A 21,853-nucleotide genomic window follows, 5' to 3' on the forward strand; every position below is an offset into this window, starting at 1 on the left:
AAGTATGTGATTATCTAATCCAGGTTGTTATTGTCATTGCTAAAAACACTTGGAAAGTAAAACAGTCACTTATTTTAAACAAAATGTTTTCCTAGAGCTTCTAAAGCTGTCTTGGTGTCTTATTGAAGGTTAATCTAAGAAGAGGCCAGTAATCTTTTATACGGCTTGTAATTTGACCCTGAGTGTCTGCTTTCTAAATATGTTCTCATATTCTCTTAGCAATGCTGAGCTACCTCTTCATAGTGAAAAATGAGCTACCTTCTGCCATAAAGTTCCTAATGGGAAAGGAAGAGGCATTTTCGTAAGTCAGAGACCAGTTTTTGTAAGATAACTAAAATAGTTTTACTGACATGTACGCTAATGAAAGTTTTTGTTTTGTGATAATTGCAGACACTTAGTCTTCCCTGGGCTGGTTTGTTTTTCCTATGGTTTGTTGTTGCATAAATAAATTTCTTAGGGGTTGTATAAATGACAGAGGCAGGAGAGCCATCAGAATAGGAGTATTTAAAGGTAAATCCATCCATTCTGCTGCAATTGTTCAACACTGCATTTTCCCCAGAGCCTGCAATTTGTGTCTGGTTTCTGTGACATAGAACAGATATGGAGTATTTTTACCATGGAAGTGGAAAATGCAAAAAAAAAAAAAAAGAATGAAGACCCTAGTCTCTTTCTTAAAGAAGGAACATAGCATTTTGGGAGCCCATCTTACATGCGCTAACCTCATGAAAGACGTAGCGAGCCCTGGAAAATGTTGCAGCTGTTTTTAGCACAGACTTTGTGTTTTGACTCCCCCTTGTTTAACAGTTCTCATCTGTCTTAGTTTCTCTGTTTTCTTTCAAAGGAGACTGGTACAAGCCAGAGTTCTTAGTGTTCTATTCTCAAGATTCAAGGTCAAATACTAAAGATTAGGGAGAAGGCAATACCTATTTATAATTGCTTGTTTCTCCTTGACACAAGGCCTAGCCAACCAAAAAGGAACTTTTTCCTTAAATAATGGATAGGACAAGTTGTAATCTGACAAAGCATTCAGCTTTGAAAACACTTAAATGATTCAAAGAAAGGCCACATTAACCAGTGGGGGAATGAGGAAACCCAATATCCCTTCTTCCATCACCTGCAAGAGAGCATAGTAAATGAGTAGTGATTGGATTAAAGTGTTTGCATGAAACTTGCATAAAGATAAAAGTTCACAATAATAAAAAAAGTTAATTAAAATGTATTGGGGATTTTTGTACATTTGAGGTAAATACATCACTTTTTGGAAAATATGACCCTCCGCTTCAATGCCTTGCAGTGCGTGGTATGTGGACGGCCGTGTGTTGGTGGTGATAGTTACCTTTGGGATCATTCTCCCTCTGTGTCTCCTAAAGAATTTAGGTAAGGAAAGAGCTTCCTGTTATCATTGTCTTGACAGTGCCCAATTGAACAGAAACTTTAAAAAAATGGACCCTGCTTTCACTTGTAGGGTCAGGATGAAGGGAATGATAAATGGTACATGTTAATCAGGCTCAACTTTATTATTTTTTAAATTTATTTATTTATTTATTTACATTGTTGTTCATTTTTGTACACTATTTGATTTCTCCCCTCAGTTGTAGCTCTCATAAAATTCTCACCATCACATCACCTGTGAAAAATATCAAACCTCTGTAACTATTTGGAAGATTAGTAAGTAGATCTTTTAGCTGCTTCACTTTCTGGTTCAGGGTCTGTGTCTGGGTCTTTCTGTGTCTACGCAGGTAGCTTTTCAGTTTAAGTAGAAAAGGGCTCATCCCCAGAGATGAAAACAGTACAGCCCCCAAAGGTCACTTGACTCTAACCTTCTGGAGTTCATGGCAGCTGGCGGTTGGAAACAGGAGAAATCCAAGGGGAGGAAGGTGAAGACCCCCAAATGTTCAGTGTATCCCTAGAAGTCATTTCACCTCTTCTGAGTCTTCTCTCTGGGGAGAGGAGTGTTAGAGCTGACATCCAGTACTTGGGCAATAAGGAGCTAAAGTGTCAGGCAGGAAGAAAGTGGATTTGCCTGTGCAAATACATAAACAACATGTACAAACCTATGACCAAAATTGGGAGGCTCTTTGCCCTTGAATTCTGTGCATCGGAATTCTTTTAGTGTGTCAGGGAGAACTAGAATCAAAACACATACTGTGTTTTCATGCAAAGTCACCATTGTTGCTAAATAAGGTAACACCATCAAATAATAAGTCTTGAGTTGACGTTGGCGTGTGTATGTGTGTATTACTGGAATCCCAAACAATGCCTGTAAAAAAGGCATTGGAAAAAACAAGATGATGGATGAAATAATAATAATATTTTTAAAAATCTTTTTTAGGCTATCTTGGCTATACTAGTGGATTTTCCTTGAGCTGTATGGTTTTTTTCCTAATAGTGGTAAGTGCTAATTGAAAAGTCTAGTTTGCTTTTGCCATACTCCAATGCCGTGTAATAATTATTCCTTATTTGTCTTTATTTGATAACGTCTATTGTTTCTTCTGTATTTTCATACCAGGTTATCTACAAGAAATTTCAAATTCCCTGCATTGTTCCAGAGCTAAATTCAACAACAAATGCTAATTCAACAATGTGTACGCCAAAATACGTTACCTTCAATTCAAAGGTAAATTCTCTTAGCCCTTAAAGACAAAAAAAGAACATTTTAAGAGCATTGTGTTTCTCATACTTGCTATAATTAATCTGTTTTTAAGTGTATTCACTCTTAAAAGAATGATACCACCAAAATCCATTCGTGTATTAAGAGATCTTTGAGGAATAAATGAATAACCTGTTATAGGTTCCCTTTTACTCACTTTACATGTAGGTCACCTTAAGCATTCTCAGTGAAAAGCTTTCTGATTAATCTCAGTCTTCTTTTCCTGTGTAAAAACCAACTACTAGCATCCTTAGCTTGTTCTTTCTGATCTGGTAGTGACAGAAAGAAATACCTCAAAGTTCCCCAGTTTGCACAGTGGAAATATTGATTGCACCAGAAAATGGCACTTAAGGATTTTCATATTGTTGAGATATTACTGATAATATGGAAACAGTCAGTGGTCAATTTGAATCCTCAGGCAAGCTTTTCAGCCATATGTGAAATGAGGATTCCGTTCTGTATCTTACAGCATTTTTTAGAATGTGCTTGGCGCAGTGCTTGGCAAAGTTACAGTGTGAAAAATGTTGCTTTTCCTTCCTCCCCTGCCTTTTTTTCTTTTTTTTTTTTTTTTTTTTTGCGTAAGAAGTTATGTTGAGTTTGAGAGTTTTTAAATGTCTTATCCAAGAAAATTAAATGGGTTTTTCTCTTTTTAATTCTAAGGCTGTAGTCAGTAGTGGAATGAGGAAGTAATTTTTTTTTTAGATGCTATATTTTAAAACGGACTTGAGGGGCCTCCCTGGTGGCATAGGGATTGTCTCAGCACTGTCACCACTACAGCCTGAGTTCGATCCCCAGCCAGGGAGCTGACCCACATAGGGCGCAGCAGACCTGATCTCTCCTGTTGCTCACCTGCTGCTCCCCTCAGCGGTGTATTTCAGTAGATCCACCTGTTCTGCTCCCCGACTCTGTCTCTTGTGAATCTTCTCACTTACCCCCATCTCTGGCCTATACCTCAGTAGTTTGATGCAAAATAAATTAATAAATCTGATTTGATGCAGATAAGTCTGATTTTATATGAATTTTTAAGTCCCATTTTAAGTTGATTTGATTCAAAAAGAGTCTGATATAGAGCAAAGGGCTGAAAATAGAAGTGGGGACCCAGTGAGATGTAGGGAAATTCCTGTGTTGCACACTGGTGCCACGTAAATGTGGGGAGAGGCTTTCCAGGGCCATGCAAAGTATGGGGCAGGTGAGCTGAATAGAACCACTCTGTGCCTGGTGCCTGCAGCCTCAGGCCACCTAAGCTCTCTGAAAAAATGCTTCTATTTTTAGGTAGCAAAGCCCTCCTAATAACAGAATAATCCAGGGATTCTGAAGCAACAGAAAGAATCTCTTGATTCAGATCAAGAGACAGCTTAGAAATACCGGGAGTGTATAACTGTTATGATACAATTGCCTTTTTCGTAATTTTTCTTTTTTTTTTTTTTTTTCAAATAGACCGTGTATGCATTACCAACGATTGCGTTTGCATTTGTCTGCCACCCGTCAGTCCTGCCAATTTACAGTGAGCTCAAAGAGTAAGAGATGTGCTGGATGTTTACGCTTTAGCCGTTTTATTAAAATAGGCAGAGTCATGCAGTGCACCCCTAAGTCCCGAGGGCTCATCACCCAGCTGCAGATTAATTATCTGACATTTAGGAGCAAATACTGTCATTAGGGAAAAAAAGAACAAGGAAAATCAGAAACCTTCAGTATTTTTTGGCCATAGATCTATAAAATGGCCAACTATGTAAAGTTTTTGTTAATTTGGTTTTCCAAATACTATGTTACTCAGAAAAGTTCAAGTATTTGTGTTGTTTTATGCTATTGATGCTTCTTTTGCAAGCACGTAATAATAATCTTCAGATTTACCTGTCTCTGATTTGCCTATTAGGTTCGATGGAAAAAGCTAATAAATCAGACAGAAAGACATCAGTGTTAAGACCACAAACCAGATAAAAGAATATGGTTCATTTTACACTAAGATGATGCTACTGATTTGTTTTTAATGTACTGTCTTGGTAAAAACTTAAGACCCACTTATAAATTTCCTCATGTGTTCTGTTTTTAGCCTCCTGTTAACAAACTTTCTCTATAAAAAATAGTTTTCCTGGCATAGTCTTAAGCTCAGAAAATACAGACAGTATAGCAAAGTATTTTCACCTTGAAACAAAAAGTTGTTATCATTTAGCATTACTTTCAGTCCTGATTCCTCTTCGTTCATAGATTTAATTGACACATGGCTAAATTCTGAAATAGCTGTCTACCTACCTATGCCTTTATCAGTCCTACTTTATCATCCTATATTTAGGGTGCTTAAAGATGTCTTGGACAGGGCCTCCCTGGTGGCCTAGGGGTTAAATCTCAGTGTTATCACGGCTAAGGCCTGAGTTGGACCCCCCGCCAGGGAGCTGACCCAAATGGCGCAGCAGACCTCTCTTGTCTCGCCTGCTGCTCCCCTCAGTGGATTTCAGTAAATACACCTGTTCTGCTCCCCACTTTGTCTCTGGTGAATCCTCTCACCCTCTGCACCTCTGGCCTACACCCTAGTTCCTCTCAGCAAAAAATAATTAAAAAAAAATCTTGATTATATTGAAAAGGTTTAAATACAATAGTCCACCTCTGAGTCTGTAGTTTTCTCCTGTATGTATGTCTTGATTTTTCTCATTTTCCTTACCACCTGTTATGGCCCAGCCAAATGTGATGACTACCTGTACAAGCCTGGTAAATTAATTCTTTGGACAGTGAAAGAAACTCTTATATTCATTCAAACTTAGAGCAAACTTGACCTGGATGTAGAATCCTTCATCCTTGAAGCTGTGGTCCTTGCTGCTGCTTACTGCTCTGGGGACATGCAGACTTCCCAGTGCCCTCCTGGGCTCCCCAATGGGGAAAGCAGAACCTGAGCAGCAGCTTAAGCCACAGAGGACCCCGAGGTCAAGCCCCAGCTTTGCCCCAAATAATATTGGTTGTGGGTTTGTCATATATGGCTTTTATCATGTTAAGGTATGTTCCTTCTATCCCAAGACTTCTGAGGGACTTCATCATAAACAGATGTTGAACTGTGTCAAATTCTTTCTCAGTATCTATTGATATGATCATATAGTTTTTCTTTTTCTTTTTTTGACGGGGACCATACCTGAGAGGAGAAAGCAAATATTGTACAAAAATGAACAATAATGTAAAATATGTATAAATAAATTAATTTTAAAAAAAAAAGAAGATTGAGGAAGACACACAGGGGTGTTTGATATTAAAGAAGTTATTCTAAACCGGCCTGATTTCAGCTGGTCAGTTCTGCTCTCTCCTGACAGAAGGGAAGTTGTTAATAGTCTTCAGTGTTAACAATGGCGCTTAAATTTAGGAAGGTGATTTTTAATTTTTTGTTTTGTTTTTTCTTTCCTTTGTTTTCAGTCGATCCCAAAAAAAAATGCAGATGGTTTCGAATATCTCCTTTTTTGCCATGTTTGTCATGTACTTCTTAACTGCCATTTTTGGCTACTTGACCTTCTATGGTAAGTAACTTCTGTCAGTACATAAATACAACTATTTGTAAATAAATGAATAAAAATCAATAACAAATTAACTTTGAATATGTTAGCCAAAAACCCAACAAATCTATCCAAGGATTTGCTTGGCTTTTCTTTTACTGAAAGCAAATGGTGATGGTTCCTTTACATAATCATGCAGGATCATAGGAAAATAATGACTAAAACAACATACTGTGATTTTTTTCCCCCTAATGGTGTTCTTATACATTGTATAAGCATGCCAGCTTTACAGAGGAAAGTGAAAAATGAAATCAGATAAGTCTTTCCTAATTGCTATTGCAAATTGGGTCAGATTCCATTAATAGAAAAGAGAGTCAGAGACAGATGTTGGAAGTGAGAAAGAGCAGCGTTATGCTCATGACAAGCCATGTTCATTAAAAATAAAATGCCTAGGGGCCTCCCCTGGTGGCATTGGCGGTTGAGCACAGTGCTGTGAAGCTGTCCACAGCCTCTGCCGCGCGGGTTCGATCCCAGCCCCAGCGGGCCGGCAAGAATCCCACATGGCGCAGCAGACCTCTCCTGTCTCACCCGCTGCTCCCCTCAGCAGTGTATTTCAGTCAGTCTGCCTATTCTTTTCCCCACTCTGTCTCTGGTGAATCCTCTCACCCTCCCGTGCATCTGGCCTGTACCCCAGTTCTTGTATGCATAAATAAATAAATCTTTAAAAAAATAAATAAAGGGCCTAATTGCTCACTGGAAGTTGGAGCCTTGCAGAGACATGAAGGAATGGCACACAAAGTTAAAAGAAATGGAAATCTGAAAAAGAGAACCACGTCTCATGTGTGATTTTTACTGCCTGGTATGAATAATTGACCTTTCCCATGTCTTCATCCTCTCCCATTCAAATGATCCCACAGGTTCAACATCTCTCATTATCATTGTAATTTGTAACTGAGTCTAAATACATACATTTCACGTTACTCTTTATTAAATAAGATTTCTTTGGGGCATTTTTTCATGAACATAAATGTCTCAAAAAACAAAATGTGCTGAACATTGTTGGATTATTAATTCCACCTTACAAAGGCTACCCTGGTGATAGTTATATTATTACCATTTTTATAAACAGTGGAGAATGACAGCTAATGAATCTATAAATCCATAACAAACCAGAAATATGGACCTCAGTTTGTAAACATTGGTTTTCAATACTGTGTATGATTCAGAGCATGTTTAATTTTTGCATAAAAATGGTATTTCTGCATTTTCCTGCTTAGTTGCAGGGCTGGGGATAGCTAAAGGGAGAGGAGAGAGAGAGAGAACTTAATATTAGTTGAATGATTTACTGTTACTTTTTTCAGGCTATGATTTTTCATTGCAAATCCATTCTTTTCCACATGTGATAGAACACAAAGCCCTCCTGGACTCTTAGGTTAAAGAAGAAGGCTCACCTACATTTCAGTGAATATGAATTTTGAATCAAAGAAATTAGAACGAATGAGGTTTTATTATAACCTTCAACTAAGGTGTGGGATAGACCTTAAACTTGAACTCAACACCCAGAACCTCGAGATGGTGCAATGAGAGCATTAGAAAGTAAACACAAAGAGAGAAATGATCTCTGGTCAAAACTGAGCTTGCTCTCCATCAGGATACTTTTCCACTTTCTAAGTCTTTGAAATAACACTTGCTGAGGTTAGGCGCTGAGAATCAGAGTGGCACACGAGCTAAATGCTTTTTTTAAGTAACAGAAACAGACTTGGAAGAGAAGTGTTATTTCCAGGAGGTGCTCACGTCCTGTTGGTGCCTGTGCTGCTGGCCATGGAAGTTGAGTTCCATGAGCTGACCTGGAAGGGGCTCCTGTCTGCCCAGCAAGGCATGGTGTTGGCTCTTGTTAGATGTGCAGACAGGACTGGGGGAGCATCTGGAGTAAAAGGGACTTTGTGCTTCAACGGTCAATTATTTTAATCCTGATCCATTTCTAGATTTAATTGAGTCCAATTTAACCGTCCCTGCTTCTGATGGCTTCTTCTAGAGCTTCCTGCAAGTTCCTTTCAGCCCAGGCTGCGCAGGTGGAGTGTGGCTCACACGGGGGACTTTTCTTTGCAACGTTCTAAAGCATTTTAATAGACCCTCCAACACCTAGAACCTTGCTTCTCTGGCCTGTAGCTCGCAGACTCTTTGTTGTTGAGAAAAGCTGGCGTTCAGTGATGTGTCTTGCTCTTTTTTTTTTTTTTTAACACCGTCTGATTCTGCCTTCATTTTAGAAAACGTGCAATCAGATCTCCTGCACAAGTACCAGAGCAAAGATGACATCCTCATTCTGACCGTGCGCCTGGCCGTCATCGTCGCCGTCATCCTCACAGTGCCCGTGTTGTTCTTCACGGTGCGTGAGGGCCCCGGTGCCACCTGAGAACAGCTCAGGGGATCACCTTTCCTTCTCCCTTCGGAGCTCGTTCCAGAGAAACCCTGCCCCGGGGACATTCCTGCTTCTTCGAAACCACATTAGGGATGGACCCCGAGACTCAGTTAAGGCTCTTTGGAAGAAAGTGAACTCAGAAAACAGAGGGACCTCTGATAGAATGAATCTTAATTCTTATTAATGGGTCCCTCTTCTTGAGACAGGTAGATAGAATATTCGACTCTCGGTCATACGTGATGGGAGAATATAGAAGGGTCAGAATAGAACACCCAGTCATAGATTAAAAGCAGAAATTCATCCCCTCACATGGAGAACTAGCCACAAATAAACACGTTCTCTATTTTAATTCAGGCCCCTTGCCTCACCCCCTACCTAAACTGCTATCAGTAAACTTGTTAGGTATTGCAAAACATTTGCAAATTTCATTTTTTTAGAAGAACTGGGGTGCAGGCCAGAGGTGCGGGTGGTGAGAGGATTCAACAGAGACAGAGTGGGGAGCAGAACAGGCGGATCTACTGAAATTCACTGCTGAGGGGAGCAGCAGGCGAGACAGGAGAGGTCTGCTGCGCTGTGTGGGTCAGCTCGCTGGCCGGTGATGGAACTCAGGCTGCAGTGGTGATAGCTCTGAGACTTAACCCCTGGGCCACCAGGGAGGCCCACATTTTGCAAATTTCCATGCACCAATAAATCAGTGTCTTTGCTGAGGAATGTGAGGTTGGCTTGCTTCCGACCCTTATTAAGTCTTTCCCTTCCTACAGGTTCGTTCATCTTTGTTTGAACTGGCTAAGAAAACAAAGTTTAATTTATGTCGCCACATCTTTGTTACCTTCATTCTCTTGGTTATTATCAACTTGCTGGTGATCTTCATCCCCTCCATGAAGGACATTTTTGGAGTCGTAGGTATGACTATGAATTTACACTTATTCCTCAACTGCTGTTTAGAAAGCTACAGTTTCACAACAGCACCCCCAAATATTTTTTCTTCTCATTTTTCAGGAGTTACGTCTGCTAATATGCTTATTTTCATTCTTCCGTCATCTCTGTATTTAAAAATCACAAACCAAGATGGAGATAAAGGAACTCAAAGAATTTGGGTATGTGTCTTGCCTGCTACTCTTATTTTTTTTAATAATTTTTAATTTATATTTATCAAATAGTCAATTTCTACTATCTAATACTACTTTTAGGTGTCTCGAAGAGATACCACAGTCCTGTGTTTTCCCATTTGTGAGATTTAAAATATATCAGAGTCTTCTCCGTTCTCTCAAAATATCTTTTCAGGTTTTACCCTTAACTTTTGCTCTTAGCAAGGGCAGGCCAGCAGGAGACTAGGTGTTTATCATCTTGTGTTTCTGTAGAGTGAGACCTTGTCTTTAGCACAAGACAGGTAGAGAAGGACCCAAAGATTTTATACAGTCCACTATATCTGCACAGTTCCCAGTCATACCTGCAATGGCTTCAAAAGGCTGAGTTACAGCGAAATAAGCCAAAAAGAAAAGGAAAAATACCGGATGTTCTCACTCATAGCAGGAATCTAGAAAACTTAAATAAGGGACCAGGAAAATGAATAACTATAAGAAAGTGAAAATCAGAATCAACAAAAAACTATGAACCAGAGACACTCTATGGGGGGTGGGGGGCGGGAGGGGAGGGATTGGGGTCAGAATGGGGGGGTTGCAATTGTATGGGGGAATATAAAAATAAAACTTATTATTAAAAAAATAAAAATAATAAAATAAAATATGAACAGTGGAAAAAAAAAAGGCTGAGTTAGAGGAAAGAGTTTCTATGATTCGAGAGAAATGCTTTGATTTGGGAGAAATGCTTTGGAGCCACAGACCTAGGTTCAAGAACTACCTTTCAATATTGGTATTCTTGTTTCCAGGTCTGGTGAAGCTCAGGGGTTGATTGGGTAGGCTTGGAGACAGCTAGGGAAACAGGGTTGAAGTGTCAGCCCCTGCCTCACACATCACCTGAGTGTTACCCGGGTGGGAGATGTAGGCAGGAGGGATCATCCCTGTCCATTCAGAGAAGCAGTGTTAAGGCTGATAGCACCTGCTTCTCAGTGGGATTAGCCCAATGTGATGAATCTCGTCTCATCCCAAGCCTTACTAGTAGGGCTTCCCTAGAGCAGAGAGGACGGGGGTGGGGCGGAGGACATTCTGGCGCAGCAAGAAAATATGCCAAGATTAAATCTGAAAATGGTGGCATTGCGTGCAATTCTCTGGTCCTGTCCAACCTGGCTCCCATAACAAAACTTGTAGCAGGATCTACAGGATGGCTTGAAATAGGGGCTCTTATCCACTTGGAAACCCGCCAGGAGTTTCTGGATTCATTACTGTAAACCCATGTGCCATCTTCTCAGTGGCACCTCCCACCGCCCTATCTCCTCCTGTCTTTTAACTCAATCTGCCCCTCAGGTTCCAGTGCAGCCCCCTGAGAGCTCTCCAGATGCTTCATCCTTCTCCCAGCGAAGCTCTGATCGAATGTCCTTGAGGCCAAGCAATCCATAATCATGTGCTTTCCAGAATCTGGATTTAATAACCTGCCCCTGTGGCCTTCATCTGTCCTTGAAGTAACTTAGTTTTTGATGTCTGTTTCCTGTCTCACTGGACCAAATCTACTTTGCTTTTCTCGACCTCTTGCTCACTTTTGCAAATGGAAGTGTTCGTTGCCAGTGATAGCCTGGGTTGGTCAGTAGAGAGGAAACAAAGCGACCTCTGTGTTTTCCAGTCTTAGGCTGGAAGAGGCTGCAGGGGGCTGCAGTGGTAGAGCAGATTCACCCCGGGGTGCAGTCAGCAATCAGGACGCAGAGGTGGGCCCTACAGGGCTCATTCTTACTTTCCCCCTCTTGCAGGATCAGATTCATGCAGTTTTGGAAAGATTCTGATAGCTCAGCTGCAATTCCAAGGACACAGAAGGAGGGGGGCCCTCTGTGTATTTCCCAGGTGCAGGTGGGAAAGGTTTATCTCACTGAAAGTCTGCCTCTCTATTCCTCCAGGCTGCCCTCTTCCTGGGCCTGGGGGTGTTGTTCTCACTGGTCAGCATCCCCTTGGTGATCTACGACTGGGCCTGCTCCTCCAGCAACGACTAAGGCCACTGAGACCAGCGAGAAGAGGTCCCAGCCCCAACTTGCTGCTCTGCCCTGTCACCACCCATCAGCACCCCTCCCTCATCAGTTCCTTTGCAAGTTTACAGAAGCAAACAGAAACTTACAAGGCACAAACGGAACAGCACTTGGGTAGCAAAACAGAGACCTGTTTCTATAATGGTTCGTGTCCCTCAAGCTCTGGGATCAGTGTAAGATGGTGGATTTTCATTTTCAAAGTTTACGTGATCATATCTCTCAGCACTTCTCACCATCAGTTACAGCTCACTCTTCCAACTGTGTTTTTTGTCACCTCACAGTCTCTTAGAACTTTGCAAACATGATCATCCATCATGTTGATTTATTAGATATTGGGTTCTGAAATCATTTTCCGACTGATGTTCAGCGCACAGTATCTGTACCTTTATAGAAAAGAATCTTGTATATATTTATTTTGCTTTACAGAAAAAATGGTTTCGTAAATAATTTGCATATTTTGGTTAACCTAGCACACAGGGATGATCATGCGAGGGTCACAGGGCATGCGCCGTTGTGGATCAGGGTGTGCCCAATATTTGAGGTGCCCTGGTCACCTGCAACGGGTCCCAGTAGCCCACAGCTTCTACATCTCACTCCATGCAGAGACAGGCCCTGGTGAGTGTTCTCAGCTGTGGATGGGGCTGATTGTACTTTGGTAAACATATTTAGTTACACACTTGGGTAATCGAGCAAATCAAGTTTTGTTCCCTCTTGGCAATTGATGTCAAAGTCTCATCAGAGGCCACGTCTCCTGGGCTGACCGTTGGCACCTTTGTTAATAAATTGAGAAGCAAGAGTGGTGCAAAAAGATTGTCCAAAATGCCTAAGAAAATATTCCTCTGGTACAATAGCCTTCCATCCCACACCAATGTTGTCGCAGGGGAAAACATTTTCCTATAATCGCAACAGCTTTGACTCATGTCTGCCCGTTTTTTTTGCACAGAGGACAATGAATATCTAACCAAGGGTGATCTAAGAAAAGTAATTCCTGTTTTATATTGGGTACTTTGGGGGGGGTCTTTAAAAGACTTGTTTTATATCTATAAATTTAGGTTATGACAAATATAAGATTTTTGTACCTTAAATAAGCCTCATTCCTATTCTTGTCCATTAACAATCCATCCAGAGTCCTGGGGGAAAAAGTGACAAAGAGCCCTCAGAGATAGTCTTTGAAAGGAACCTGGGAGAAATCATACCTTCCTTCCCCCAGGGGGGTCTTCGGTGCTGGTGCTGTTCTCTCATCTCACCCCTCACCAAGGAGCATTAACTGTACACGTGACCCACAAGACTTGCCTCGCACTCTAACCCAGTCCCTCTCATTAGGGAGACTGCAAACGAAGAGGGTGTGTGCAAAGGTAGCTTGGAGAGGAGGGGAGATAACAGAGACACCACATGGCCCAAGATGGCTCATCAGCTAGACTGGCTTTTCCATGGACTTGCTAAGAACGTGTGTGCTCTGTGAACCGGACTCTTGAAATAGGACTTGTGTTTTATCTGTATCCTGATTGAATTCAAACATAGAAGTTCATCGAGCACAGATTTCTTATCCAGAGATAAGTAGACTGTAACCACAGGCTCTTGGCAAGCTTTGGGTTCTGTTCCTCCTCCACATTAAACCCCGTAGGCCTCCTTGTTCCCCAGAAGTCACACAGAACTGTCTCTTCCCCTTTAGACACTAATGTACCACAGAAAAGGCAAACATCAGAGCACCTCTTTGTGACCCTCTTGGGAGCATAATGAAAGGCTAGTTCCTGCATTTCTTGGTAGGATCATCATAGCTTTTAATGGAATGTTCCAGAACTACATCCACCTGAGGTCAGAATGGAGGTGTTTAGGTGTGATACCTACCCAGGAAAATCCAGTCACCTCTGTTGTTTTCAGAAGGGGCTTCCATATTAGCTGAGCAGGAACAGAAACTGAGCCAGACCAGTTGGTTAGTTACTAGGAGCCTCATCTGTAGCACCACGTAATGAAATAGCCCGGTAGCGGATGGCCTTCCATTCAAAAACATACATGTTTTTCTGTTATCCTCATTGATTTATAGCAATCCACTTTACACTCACAGAGTCAATTTAGAAAATGACCATTAACTCTTGGAATGTGTAGCAATATTTTTGGATCTCTGGATTGTATGTAACAGTACAAGAAATCTTTATTATTATTTAAAGCATATTTATTAGAGGAGGCACATTGTTGTTGAAATCTGTGATACCACATTTTAAAAATCTTCCTTGTATGTTTAAGTTATTGTTGACCCAATGACTATAATAGACCTTGTTGTGATTTGTCAATATCACTGATTAATTAATTACATCCTTTGTGTGGGATTAGGTGTAAAGTGTACTGCGCTTAGTCTTCTTGTTCAGAATAGTGAACTGGTAGCCAAAAGTACATGTATCACAGATGTTAGGTAGAATTTAAACAACACAGTCAAGTGCTATAGAAATTTTCTGCGAAATTAGTAGACTCAAGACTATTAGACCTTAGCCATGGGAGTAGCACGTTTTCTTTTGGTAGCTAGGATCTGAGTTCTTGTGAACAGTGCCCATTTACTATTTTGGATTTAGAACTGTTCTCTAACTATTGTAACCCAGAGTACTATGATTCCCTAATTTACTTAGTATTACTTATTGGAAGTGGGGAGAGGAGAGTATGTACAGAAATCTAGTCTTTTTAAGCAGAGGTGTCCCTATGTATAAGCAGATGATATTTCAAAATTCCATCAGTTGGTTGGTTACAACCTACAATGTAACCTGCTAGACAGCAGGTTATACTTGGTGTGAGGCCCCCAGACCAGCTAGGTGTGATTATCAAGCCAATAGTTTGGCTGATGTACGATAATAAAACCAGAATGCTAAAAAACCTCAACACTAAAAATAATATTGTTTCGGGGGGGTGTGTTATTTGTTCAGAATTGCCAAGATTATCTCATTCCTGTAGCCCATGGAGTCTGGGCTGTCGACCTCAGCCACATACCACCCGCTGGATGCTGGGGGTAAGGGGGTACCCCAGTTAGTCACCTGCAGCAGGGGTGCCAGCACAGGTGAGGGAAAGTAAGTCCAGGGCCCCCAGAGCATCAGGAGGAGGGGGAACCCTCTTGAGGGATTAGCCCTGGTGACGTCCTCAGCCAGAAGTCTTGCTGTTTTCTGGAGGCCTCAGTCTTGGCCTGCCTGCTTCTATTTGTGGGGTCTTTTGCTCCCACAGTTCACCTCCTTCTCTTCCCCCTACAGGAAAGAACATGCTAGGTCGCTTCTCCCAGAAACCAGCACATAGCACTTTTGGGGTTAGTGCTAATAAGCGGGTTTAGCTGCTCAGCAATCAGATGGGGGTGTACATACAGCTCTCTGCCTATTTTCCTTTGCTATAATTGTAGGTCCTGTGGACAAAGGTGCTCATGGGTGCTGTTGCAGGGCTTAGAGTGGACAAAAGACTGTGGAAAGGTTCCTCAGGGTTTCAGAGAGACACCTCAGACAGTCACCCCAGAACTGCCTTCTTTCCGGAAATGGACAGGAACTGCTAAGCCAGTGCTTCCAGAAGTGTGGCCCCTGGCTTGGCAAAGCCAGTATCACATGGGAGCCAGTGGGAACGTGAATCCTCAGGCCCCAACCCCAGTGAAATCTGAAGCTCTTGGGGTTGGGGGCTTGGCAAATATTTTACAGGCCCTCTTGAAGCACCTCAAATGTGAGATCCTCTCCAAGCCAATTTGTCTCCCTTATTCTCCCCATTAGTCCTACTTCTGAGATAATTTTTGAGACTCATGAGTCAGGAAAAGGGGTGAGGAGTGAGGGAGGGGAGGACAGGGCCTTAGCAGCGGGGGTCTCAGCCCCCTCACCACTGGAAATGCCAGTGAAATTGATCATGAAGGAGGCCATGAAGGAGATCGTTTGTCATCTGGGGCTGAGGCTCAGTTAAGATTACATTTTTTGAAACTGTTTAAGGTGACAGATCCTGTCCTTCTAAAGTGAATTGTCCACTCCAAGGCCCACAGGGGATGAGGGGCTGCAGGGTGCTCTGAAGAGAGAAGGGTTCTATCAGCTTCAGCAGATCAGAAAACAGTGGGGCACGTCCCACTGCAGGTGGGGAGGAGGTTGGCGAGTGAGTCGCCCATTCAGATGGGTGACTTGATTGAAAATCAAATCAGATATTTAACTTTATGCCTTAGCACCAAAGCCATTAGTCTCCATCTGTTTATCAATGTAAATGGCTGAAAAAAGACATGAGCTCTAAGAATATAATTACTCCATTTCCAGTTCATGGTGAACTTCTAGACACTTTCAAAATAAAGAAAACACAGACTCTATAGCATTGCTAATAGGCGGTGTCCTTAGGGATGGAAGATCTGGGAATCCTTCAGCAATAGAACATACTTCCTCTGAATTTATAAATAATTCACATGGTGAATTATTTATAAAGATTATGGCTTTCCGGGACCATTTGGGTTGGAGTAGCTAACAACTGAAAAATATCACTAATTCCAAAAAGAGAAGTTCTTGAAAAACATGGAATCCACACGGCTCAGACATTCCCCTTCTTTAGAGCTTTCTCAAAAAGGGGTTATGAAACTGGGCCATCTGTATATGGGCTTGATTCTGTGTTTCTAAAAGGAAGAATCTATGCAGTTGAGGCTTATTGTAGGAAATACGTCACTTGTATGTAAATATACTGTAAATAAATAGGAGGCTGTATATTTTTGCAGTTGTTAATCCACACTGAAATAGAAATCTCTAATATCTGCCTATCAAGATTAATTGTTTTCATAGGTATCCGTGGTTTTGTTCCAGAAATAGAAAAACTTACGTTCTCTCCCAGGTAACCTAGTTCCTCTCCAAGTGAACTTGGAGCCTAAAAATCTTAGCTTATTGTTTAGAAAGCGAACTGTCTGAGAAATAGTTGTGTTGATTTCTTAGACTGGTGTTAAGATCAATTATTTAAAAACTAGTCCTCTGACAAATAAAGAATATTTAGACCCAAATTATTGTCATATAGAAATAGGTGTACCCAAAATGGAAAATGGTTTCTTCTTCATCATGCGTTCTTACTGTTAACACCGATACCACTACATAGTATTTATGAAAACAGAGGTTGGGAAGGAAAAAAATTTTTTTTCAGAATCGAACTGCTGCATTTCCCAAATTTTGGGGTCTTTGAAAGGGGAAAGTGGGGGAACCTGAATATTAACTATAAGCACAAATTTGAAGGAAAAAGAGCAATCATATTATTAAGATTTTGAAAGTCTTGCATGTTTGCCTTTTACTTTCAGTGTTGACGCCAACAAGACTGTCTGGAATAATTTTTTCCCAAAACACTTGAATCTTGATCATTGGTATGAATCCACTCTCTAGAGGCCATGTATTTTAGACTTCATCTGAGTCCAGTACGTGTAGCTCATCACTGTTTTATTCATGTAAGAACCTTATAAAAGACTTTCAGATGGGTGATTTAAATAAGTCACAAACCTTGCTATTCACAGTTAATCAAATAGTTTTTTTTCCCACCATGTGTAAAATAAATGTAAGAATTTCTGTTCTATTAACTGCTCTGTTAACATAGTTTTTAAACATTAAAAATATGAACTAAAAATGTTTATGAATCTTGCAGTCATTCTTTTATAAAAATGGGGGACTTCTAAACACTGTACATACTCTTCGGGATGGTTGGAGACAGGTTTGTACAATTTCTCAATGTTCTAGAACATGTGAAGGTCATAGAAGCCTATATTTAAACACCCAAACTTTAAAAACTACTTAGGATAGAAATTGACCTTGTCTGGGGGGAGTCTCAGCTCTATCACCTCTAAGGCCTGAGTTTGATCTCTGGCCAAGTTGCTGACCCACATGGCACAGCAGATCTCTAGTATCACTGCCTTCTCCTGTTGGCAGTGGATTTCAGTAGATCTGCCTGTTCTGCACCCCACTCTGTCTCTGGGGAATTCTCTCCCCCACCTCCGCCCCGCACCTCTGTCTTACACTACAGTTCTTCTACGCAAAAAAAAAAAAAAAATTTAATTTAAATGTTTTTTTTTTTTTTTTAAGATTTATTTATTTATTTTATACAAGCATTGGGTATAGTCAGAAGCGCGGGAGGGTGAGAGAATTCACCAGAGCCAGAGCAGGGAGCAGAGCAGGCAGAAGGACCGAAGTACACTGCTGAGGGGAGCAGCGGGCGGCAGGAGAGGTGTGCGCACCACGTGGGACCCTCCTCTGGTGGCCGGGGAGCAGCCAGGGATTGAACCGGCGCTGCAGAGGCTGCAGGCAGCTTCACAACCCAGCGCTCAACCGCTGCGCCACCCGGGAGGCCCTAATTTAAATGTTTTAAAAAAAGAAAAGAAATCAATCTTGTCTGGGCATGCTAGCTATGTCTGTAAATCCTTGTAATCAGATTAAGTCTAGCATACTATTTTCTTTCTAAACTCTGGTTCATTCTTAAGAGTATTAGTTATATGATATGTTGTAGGAAGGACCCCACATTGTAGCCACCCACAAAATAGGAAATTCTATCATTATGTCTATGTCTCCAGAGGTGATTTGGGGGAAAGTATCTAAGCCTGGCCTTTGTCTGTCACTGCCACCTCCCCAAGATCTTAGCAAAACATTATCTGGCCAGCAAGAAAGCCAGATATTCAAATCCTATTGTGGACATGAGTGGTGCATGAACCACCTGCGCTTTCATGGGGTGACCAGGTATGTGGCTCACCTTGATTCTGCCTGAGCTGCTGGATGACAGCTCATTCTGGAGAGGGCCACACGAGTGCACCTGTGGATCTCCAGGTGGAAACTGAGTGTGGGAAAGCAGACTTTTTATCCTTACATGCCTACTGCATCTATTTCTTAATAGATCAAAGCCCCAGGGCCAAAGGATGATCACTTTCTAAGCAGTTGGAAAAACTCGTATATGTAAAGTTCCTCTTTTGAGAATGAGCCTGTTTCGTCCCAATCAAAAGTCCAGTCCCAGAGTGGTTTGATAGTTCTGGATTCTTCTACTGTCACTCTTCAGTGTCTGCTCAGATTGACTTTTTCTACCCTGTTTTATTTTATTTTTTATTTATATATATTTTACATCATTGTTCACTTATGTATAATGTTTGATTTGTCCCCCCCAGCTGTAGTCTCCATAAAATTCCCACCAGCAAGTCACCCTTGAGCTGTCACCATAGTGTCTTATGCTTTTCCTTCCCGTTTTGATTCTACTCCCTCCCCTTCCCCTGCTGTATGTCTCTGATTTATAGTTTGCCTGGTATTTTTGTCTTTTTTCCCCCCTGATCCCTTGTGTGGTTTCCATATATTCTTCCTATAAGCAAAACCAGCCAATATTTTTCTTTTTCCTTCTTTCACTGAGCATAATTCCTTCCAGCACCATCCATGTTGCTGTGAATGGCATGAGTTTGTCTTTTTGATTGCTGAGTAGTATTCCATTGTGTATATAGACCACATCTTCTTGATCCAGTCATCTGTTCTGGGGCACTTCGTTTGTTTCCATATCTTAGCTAGTGTAAATAGTGCTTTTCTGCCCTGCTTTACATGTGAAAGTCTGGGAGAGGGTTATTCTCCCCCTCCCCCATAGGATAAACTATAAGCTTAGTGGTAAATACAATTCAGAGAATCTGTTCATTGACCTTCTAGATTCGTAGTTGTGTTTTGCCTGGTTAAGGGTGGGGTTGGTTATGGGTGGGGTTGGGTGGGGTTATGCCTGGTTATGGGTGGGGTTGATGTGGCCAAAATAACTGGGTCATTTTTTTCTACACCAATTTTTTTATCTTTCATCAGTTTAAATTTTATTTGTTTAAAAGATTTATTTATTTATGTATACAAAAACGGGGGTACAGGCCAGAGGTGTTGGCGGGGGTTGAGAGGATTTGCCAGAGACAGAATGGGGAGCAGAACAAGGCAGATTGACTGAAATACACTGCTGAGGGGAGCAGAGTGAGACAGGTGAGGTCTGCTGTGCCATGTGGCTCCCTGGCTGGGCATCAAACTTGTGCTGCAGTGGATGCAGCTAGCTTCATATGTTGTGTTTGAACCCCTTGCACCACCAGGCAGCCTCATCAGTTTAAATTTTAGAATAATCTATATTGGCAGGACAATCTTCAGTAGGGCCAGTACAACATCAAAATAACCATCAAGTTATCAAAATGTATTATAAAACTATAACACTTAAAACAGATTTGCACTGATGTGGAAGTAAATAAAAATCAGTAAATAAATTAACTGTAATAGACAACAACATAAATGGCCAAAAAATTTTTTTAAAAAGTGGACTTTCACATCAATGGGGAAATAAGGGTTACTCAATAAATAATGGAAGAATTACTAGCTTTTTCAAGAAAATAAAGCCAGGCCCCTATATATTACCCCTATATCTAAAGAACTTGAGGAGCCTCCCTGGTGGCGCAAGGGGTTAAGCACTGCACTATGAAGCAATCCACAGCCTCAGCAGCAAGAGCTCAATCCCTGGCCGGCCAGGGAGCTACCCACATGGTGCAGCAGACCTCTCCTGTCTCGCCCACTGCTCCTCTCAGCAGTGTATTTCAGTCAGTCTGCCTGTACTGTTCCCCACTCTGTCTGTGGTGAATCTTCTCACCTGCCCCCACCCTGCATCTCTGGCCTTTACCCCAGCTCTTGTATGCATAAATAAATAAAATCTTTAAAAAACAAAAAATAAAGAACTTGAACATGTTAAAGACCTTAAACACGTCACATAGGTACATAAATTTTTTTCAGGTTTAAAACTGAGTCACAAAGCAATCATATCAAAAATGTATTTAGTTTATTACTAAAGGAGCAAGTAATATGTTTTTAAAATTAGTTCAAAGAAAACTTCAAGGAATAGATCCATATCTCAGCAATCAGGAATGCTGAAGTAAATTTGTTAATAGATGCAAAACTGGGCCTCCCTGGTGGCGCAGGCAGTTCAGAGCAGTGCTGTGAATCTATCTGCAGCCTCTGCAGTGCAGGTTCAATCCCAGCTGGCTGGTGAGATACCCATATGGCGCAGCAGACCTTTCCTGTCTCGCCCACTGCTCCCCTCAGCAGTGTATTTCAGTCAGTCTGCTGTTCTGTTCCCCGCTCTGTCTCTGATGAATCCTCTCACCCTCCCGCATGTCTGGCCCGTACCCCAGTTCTTGCATAAATAAATAAATCTTTTTTAAAAAAAGATGCAAAACTGGCGCCTTAGGAGGAAATCAATCACATCACTACCAGAAGCATTCATTTGCTTCATTGGACAATAACCATTTCTCCATTGGTTCCTACAGTTTGTAGGGTTATAAAATATCTCAAGAACCAGAAAACGGTGACATTTCTATAAAATCAGATAACCCAGAAAGGAAATCTTGTATTCCATTGAAAGTACATTCAGTATTTTTTTTTTTTCCCCTCTCGGTCTTTCCAATTTTTCTAACTACTTTTGAGACCATAAAAATGTCAAAGATTACTCATGGTCATAGAAAAAGACTAGACTCATCCAGTTTGCTGAAGTATAACAAGAGTGTTAACCCTGTAGGATTATCCAAGGTAAGATTCCTTGTATTAGCTTTGCTAATCTAGAGCCATAGGGGGCCTCCTCTGGTGGCACAGGCAGTTGAGCACAGTGCTATGAAGCTGTCCGCAGCCTCTGCAGCACTGGTTTGATCTCAGCTGGCTGGCGAGGGTCCCACATGGCGCGGCAGACCTCTCCTGTCTCACCCGCTGCTCCCCTCAGCAGTGTATTTCGTCAGTCTGCCTGTTCTGTTCCTTGCTCTGTCTCTGGTGAATCTTCTCACCTTCCCATCCATCTGGCCTGTACCCCAGTTCTTATATGAATAAATAAATCTTTAAAAAAAAAAGTTGAATAATCTAGAGCCATGGGTATTGAATTGGAGCAACAGAATTTTATTTTTGAAGGTCTCTATTCTTTGCTAGCTCAAGGCTGGGAAAGCAAGCTGAGAAACTCTGTATATTTCACCAGCACTATTAATTTTGGTAAATTCTACTTTACTGGAGTTTCCCAGATTTTGCTAAATTTACCAACAAGAAATGTCTTTTCTTACCACCTATAAGGATGGTACTGAATGAGGAAGTTAGGAAATGACAGGTAATTTACCAGGAGCAGGGGACCCCCAGCCCATTCATCAGTGTGAATAAAGAACAGTTGGTTGGAACCAGGAGGGTGCCCTCAAGTCCAGGCACCCCAAGCCCATTCCTCAAACT

General features: G+C 41.4%; 1 protein-coding gene across 5 annotated transcripts in view; it reads left to right on the plus strand.

The window, feature by feature from the left end:
- Positions 1-17,242, plus strand: part of SLC38A1 (solute carrier family 38 member 1) — a 71,768-nt gene extending 54,526 nt beyond the window's left edge. For all 5 annotated transcript variants that reach the window (XM_054696276.1, XM_037514099.2, XM_037514097.2 and 2 more), the window contains 10 exons: positions 220-301; positions 1,295-1,377; positions 2,333-2,391; positions 2,510-2,617; positions 4,088-4,167; positions 6,044-6,144; positions 8,388-8,506; positions 9,301-9,442; positions 9,539-9,636; positions 11,544-17,242. In XM_054696276.1, the coding sequence (XP_054552251.1) occupies positions 220-301; positions 1,295-1,377; positions 2,333-2,391; positions 2,510-2,617; positions 4,088-4,167; positions 6,044-6,144; positions 8,388-8,506; positions 9,301-9,442; positions 9,539-9,636; positions 11,544-11,636 (965 nt within the window). In that variant the 3' untranslated portion in view covers positions 11,637-17,242. The remainder of the gene's footprint in view (positions 1-219; positions 302-1,294; positions 1,378-2,332; positions 2,392-2,509; positions 2,618-4,087; positions 4,168-6,043; positions 6,145-8,387; positions 8,507-9,300; positions 9,443-9,538; positions 9,637-11,543) is intronic.
- The last annotated feature ends 4,611 nt before the right edge of the window (positions 17,243-21,853 follow it).

This window comes from Talpa occidentalis, unplaced genomic scaffold (genome assembly GCF_014898055.3).
Source record: "Talpa occidentalis isolate TD23 unplaced genomic scaffold, MPIMG_talOcc4v2.1 talOcc4.16, whole genome shotgun sequence".
Classification (NCBI taxonomy): domain Eukaryota; kingdom Metazoa; phylum Chordata; class Mammalia; order Eulipotyphla; family Talpidae; genus Talpa; species Talpa occidentalis.